Raw genomic sequence first — 5,517 nt, 5'->3', positions numbered from 1 at the left:
TCAAATTCAAGTCACATCCTTGATAGAATAAAAAATATTTTGTATTGCCTTTCAGATACCTATGTATCATTTCACTACCTTCCAATAGGGTTGACTTGAATTCGACTGACATCTACTTACTAATCCAACTGCATAACAAATATCAAGCCTTGTGCACATTGTTGCATACATAAGGCTTCCTACTACACTAGAGTAAGGGACTTTCTCCATTTGAACCTTTTTTGGGACACATTCTTTTGCTTAGGCTTTCGCCTCTAGCAACAAGAGTGTCAATTGGCTTGTAATCTTACAATTTGAATTGTTCGACGATTTTCTTAGCATATAACTCCTAAGAAATACCTATTAACCTTTGAGAACGATCTCGAGTAATCTTAACTCCCAGAATGTAAGCAGATTTACCCATGTCCTTCATTTCTAAGCCATTTTACAGTTATTTTTGTAACTTCAGTTTATTTTTAATTCATTTTTTACTTTGGATTGGATTGGGTACTTGGGTTTTTAGTAATTTTAATGGATTTGGGCTAGTTTTTTTATTTGGTCCAAAAATATAAAACTAGTTTAACTGGTTTTTTATCGGTTCACGGTTCATCCATGATTTACAACTCAACTAATTCTCCTCTTTATTTTGGAACGATATACCAGTCAATTCCCGGTCCAGTTTCAAGTTTCAAAAACCATGCTTTTAAGCCTTTAGTTCAAGGATTTGACTAATGTATCATTGCACAAATTTAGCATTAACGCTTTTTCTTTACTCCTCCCACCAATTTGGGACCACTATGTCATCTTTCTTCGATGATTTCATTTGAACTTGTTCCTGCAGTATGTTCAATCTAGTACTCTCTATCATTAATACTATATTCTTAGATATCCTCAACTCTTTGATTAGATCTTAGAACTACTCTGATATCAAATCTAGAAAGATTAGTGGTGGCTAAAAGAAATAGCACGAAGTAGAAGAAAAATAAAATAGAATAAGAGAGGAAAAAAAATTTTTCTCTTTTCATAAAGATAATTGTTTAAACATAATTTGATGTATGAAATCTACTTATGACACTATTAGGATTCAACTATTATCCACGATACAATTATTTACACTTATCCTATTAATAGAAACTTCTAATCTTAGCATATAGCAAAATCTCAACTCAATAATGCTTACTTCTATTACTTCTCGTCCTATCTATTTTAGCTCTAACTTCTTTTAGCTCAACTTTCTTTTTAACTTCCACTTTAGCTTCATATCCGACTTCAGCTCTTGATTCTGTTAGTCGTGGTTTTAAAAATGGATCGATGCTCGAACGATTAATTATTTTCGATTCAATTGGTTCAATTATTGGTCTAGTTTCAATAAAATACATTATTAAAAATTTTATAAAAATAAAAATTTTAAAAATTATTACAAAATTTATAATAAAAAAGCCGATTCAACTGCTTGAGTTGTTCAATCAAAAGCAGTTCAACCTCTATACTTAGACCAATATATCATTTAGTTTCGATCTAACCGGTCCAATCGTAATAAAAGAAAAAAACAATGTAATTAAGAAATGTTTAATTTAATCTTGGCTTCCTATTGCCACTACAGAATTGCAGGTACAAGTGTTGAATGAGAAGAATTGAATATATTAATTACTCCAAGAAATCAGTATAGTAAAATCTCTTGATTATCAAAAGATTACAGTAATTAATAAGTAGGAGAGTATATATATATATATATATATATAATAATAATAATAATCTTAATCCCCAAAGTTCCAACATAATCCATATTGAAACAGTTAATTGTCCGCAAAACCAAAAACCAGCGGTCAATGTAATCATTGTCTAGAGTTTATCATTGGTCAAATGTAATAGGATAAAGTCTTATTATTATAGAAAATGAAATGCGAAAAAAGGCAGAAACCCTTGAGAGATGAGATGCCGGCCATGTTTGGGAGATGGGAAAGATGATGATGTTTCTTAAATGAATCAATGCAAATAAAAGCCTGTGAAAGGGTCACTGTCAAATAGTTGTGATGGTGGCAAATAAAGGATCTATCAATCCAATTCATTCATCTAAAATATCAAAGCAAAAGCTTTCCAGACAAAGACAATCCCTTAAACCAATAGCCACTTGTTCTTAACATTCGAAATTTAGTACATAACTACAATTTATTACCAGTCCTGGTGAAGTGGGTGGTTACTGTTTTGAAAACCCATTTGGGTGGAATAGAAGAGAAAGAGGCCCAATTGGGAAAAGCTTTTAGATAGATTGAGAGAGAAAGGAAGGAGAAAGTAAAGAGATGATGGGTTAGGGTGGGGATTTGAAGCTGTGGAAGGGGCCTTATGGTGGAGGGGTCCTTTGTGATAATGGAAACTGCAGGGCCGACAGTTTCAGGTTTCAAGGAACAGTGAGTACAGAAGCAATAACCAGTGTCCGCCATAAAAGCTGCAATACGAAAACCTTCTGGATCCTCAAACCAATCATCTTCACCTTCATATTTCATTTCTAAATTCAACCAATTGAATCTCAACTACTTCAACAGCACCTACAAACATCCAAGCTTAACCCAACATGCAAGAAGAATGGGAGAAAGCAATCACCAAGCTGCAACATCGTCAAGATTGGGGTTAAAGCATAGTGGAGGCGAGATCGTTGAGGTTCAAGGAGGTCACATTGTTCGGTCAATTGGAAGAAAAGACCGTCACAGCAAAGTTTGCACCGCTAAAGGTCCTCGGGACCGTCGTGTTCGTCTCTCCGCTCACACCGCCATCCAGTTCTACGACGTTCAGGACCGCCTTGGTTACGACCGTCCTAGCAAAGCTGTGGATTGGCTTATCAAAAAAGCCAAATCCGCCATTGACGAGCTCGCTGAACTACCTCCTTGGAACCCACAAACCTTGACAACAACGACTTCAACCACGAAACAAAATAATCAACAAAATCAAAACATAATCACAGCAGTAGACAATGAAAAGCCCAGAAGAACGGCTACATTAATGGGAAACCAAGTTCAAATTCTTCAGCAACAAGGAACGGGAGATAACCCGAATAGTAATTCGGGTTTTCTTCCATCTTCTTTAGTTTCTGATGAGATTGCAGATACTATGAAGTCTTCTTTTCCATTGGGAGCTTCCAGTGAGGCACCGTCTTCTTCTATTCAGTTTCAGAATTATCCACCGGATTTTTTGTCCAAAACCAGCAGCCACAGTCAAGATCTGCGGCTTTCGCTTCAGTCATTTCCGGAGCCGGTTCTTCTCCACCACCATCACCAAGCTGCTGCAGCTCAGGCACATCAAACTGAATCTGTTTTATTCTCTGCAGGAACCAGCCCTTTAGCTGGTTTTGATGGATCTTCAGCTGGATGGGAAAATCACCACCACCATCCGGCTGAGGTAGGAAGGCTTCAGAGATTGGTTGCCTGGAATAATGGTGCTGCTGCTGCTGATACTGGTAGTGGCGGTGGCGGTGGAATGGGAGGATTTCTCTTTGGCAATCTATCAGCACCGCCACTATCACCAGCTTTTGGCCAAAACGGCCAGTTTTTCTTTCAGAGGGGACCCCTTCAGTCCAGTAACACGCCCTTGGTTCGTGCTTGGATAGACCAGCCAATTCCAACAACCGACGAATACCATCATCATCATCATCAAATCCCACAAAATATCCATCACCAACCTGCTTTATCTGGCATTGAATTCACCACATCAGGTGTATTCTCTGGATTTCGCGTTCCAGCACGGTTCCAGGGCGCACAAGAGGATCAAGACAGCATCGCAAATAAGCTGTCCTCTGCTTCCTCTGACTCTCACCATTGATCCAATAAAATGGAGAAAAGCCATAGTCTTTCCCCTCTAACAGGTCTAACTTTTGCCACTACTTTCCTTGTTCCATTCAGTTTCTGGTAAACAGTCCAAAATTTCGCCATGTTTTATTTAAGTAAGTGTTCTTATAGGACCAGTTTGATCGTTGACAGTGAAGTAAATGAGGAGATGCTGCTCGATTCAACACCAGTTTGAGGGAAGATTTTGGTCACTTCAAATCAATGGCCTATGCCGTGGGAAGAAGAAATCTGGGTTGATTTCAGGTTATTCAATCCCCGGTTCCATTAGTTTCTATCAGTTCATTGTGTTGTACTTTGACTATTTTTTTGACTGAGCTCTTAAAACTCAGCTATGGCTTCTCTTCTTGCAGAACTTGTCATGTGTTTTTTATGTTACTGGACATTTGTTTGCAATGTTTATGTTGATGCTACTGTTCCCTAAAGTTACCGTTAAGATTAAAAAAAAAGTTAGTTCAAACTTGGATTTGATTTTTTTCCCCCTCAATTAGGACAGACTCAGTTAGCAGAAAGCTCACATTCTTTAGCTAATTTTAATGAAATAAGGTAATACCAGATGAACTAATATGGGAAAAAAAAGTCCTTCCTGGATCCTATATCCCTTTGATCCGATCGGAGTCTTTTTCTTCTGTTTGTCTATTTCTGATTTGGATGAAAGTGATAGAGAGTTTGCTTGTGATTTTGTTTTGTTGCTTTGTTACTTTGTTATGAACAGGGTGTTGTGCCACAGCGGCAACTTCCTTAAACTTGCAAAATGAATTGAAAGAATAACTAATCCTTTTTACATCTCTATCATTGTATGGAGTTTTGGGAGCGTTGAAGAAGTCATTTTCTGTTAACAGTAAGATTTGTTAAAATAGAATGGTATTAGCTTATAAGACATGACAATCTGTGTATTCGTGCTATGTTCTTGTTATTTTTCCGTGTCATAATCGTGTTTAAGCTGTTAATAATTTCTCTTGTTTACATTTAGACGCATACTTGTATAGACTTCACCTATTACATGCTTTAATATGAGAGATGGGTTTGGTCTTAAATCATGTCATAACTTAGCATTGAGACCCAAGTTGTAGAGGATACCTAAGACCATACTTGGAATACCATCTTTATTAGGTTTTATATAGCGGTCGTAATGCGATGTATCGGGTTGATATTTTAGGTAAAAGTATTTTGGAGGCTGTATACTAGAAGTTGGATTGCATTTTGTTCATTGTATTAAAAAATGAGCAAATTAATCATTGTATATTAACACGTGGTACACATGGTGTGTCTGGTTATTCCGTTTGTCATGTTAGTTTTTAATAGTAGAAATGGATGACATTTTTAACAGAAAGGACTGATTTGCTTTTTGATTTAATTCATAGGGGCTAATTAGCCCATTTTTCGAGTAGAAGAGACAAAATGCAATCTTACTTTTAGTATAGGGGCCTCTATGATACTTTTTACCGTTATTTTACTGTTTGGTCAATATTTATTCTTAGTGTTTATTTATTATCGTATTTAAATATATGAAACTCAATTAGTGGAATACATAATAAGGATACATAGCATCAAAATTTTGGTACTTGCCTTCCTATAAATGGTCCCCCATATGTAGGTATATTTTCAGCTTAGCTGGAAATGCTATAATATAGAAATTTGCAAAGGAGATGGTTAAAGTTTGGGACATTTATAAAATTGGAGGTGGTTGGATTTGTAGGGC

General features: G+C 36.4%; 1 protein-coding gene across 3 annotated transcripts; it reads left to right on the top strand.

Annotated features, from left to right (window-relative positions):
* The first annotated feature begins 2,059 nt into the window (after window positions 1–2,059).
* Window positions 2,060–4,275, top strand: LOC105783160 (transcription factor TCP4). 3 transcript variants are annotated; one of them, XM_012608434.2, is made up of 2 exons: window positions 2,060–3,835; window positions 3,951–4,275. In XM_012608434.2, exon 1 carries the CDS (start codon window positions 2,563–2,565, stop codon window positions 3,790–3,792), a length of 1,230 nt encoding a protein of 409 aa, XP_012463888.1. In that variant the 5' UTR covers window positions 2,060–2,562; the 3' UTR covers window positions 3,793–3,835; window positions 3,951–4,275. The 3 variants fall into 3 exon arrangements, with proteins under 3 accessions (XP_012463888.1, XP_012463887.1, XP_012463886.1); XM_012608433.2 differs by having other exon boundaries at window positions 3,936–4,275; XM_012608432.2 differs by having other exon boundaries at window positions 2,062–3,835; window positions 3,930–4,275.
* The last annotated feature ends 1,242 nt before the right edge of the window (window positions 4,276–5,517 follow it).

This window comes from Gossypium raimondii, chromosome 13, assembly GCF_025698545.1.
Source record: "Gossypium raimondii isolate GPD5lz chromosome 13, ASM2569854v1, whole genome shotgun sequence".
Classification (NCBI taxonomy): Eukaryota; Viridiplantae; Streptophyta; class Magnoliopsida; order Malvales; family Malvaceae; genus Gossypium; species Gossypium raimondii.
The sequence above is the reverse complement of the archived record's forward strand: the minus strand, read 5'-3'. Positions and strand labels throughout refer to the sequence as shown.

Excerpts from the sequence above, each read along its gene's own strand:
- LOC105783160 (XM_012608434.2), top strand. The coding sequence starts at position 2,563 with ATGGGAGAAAGCAATCACCAAGCTGCAACATCGTCAAGATTGGGGTTA.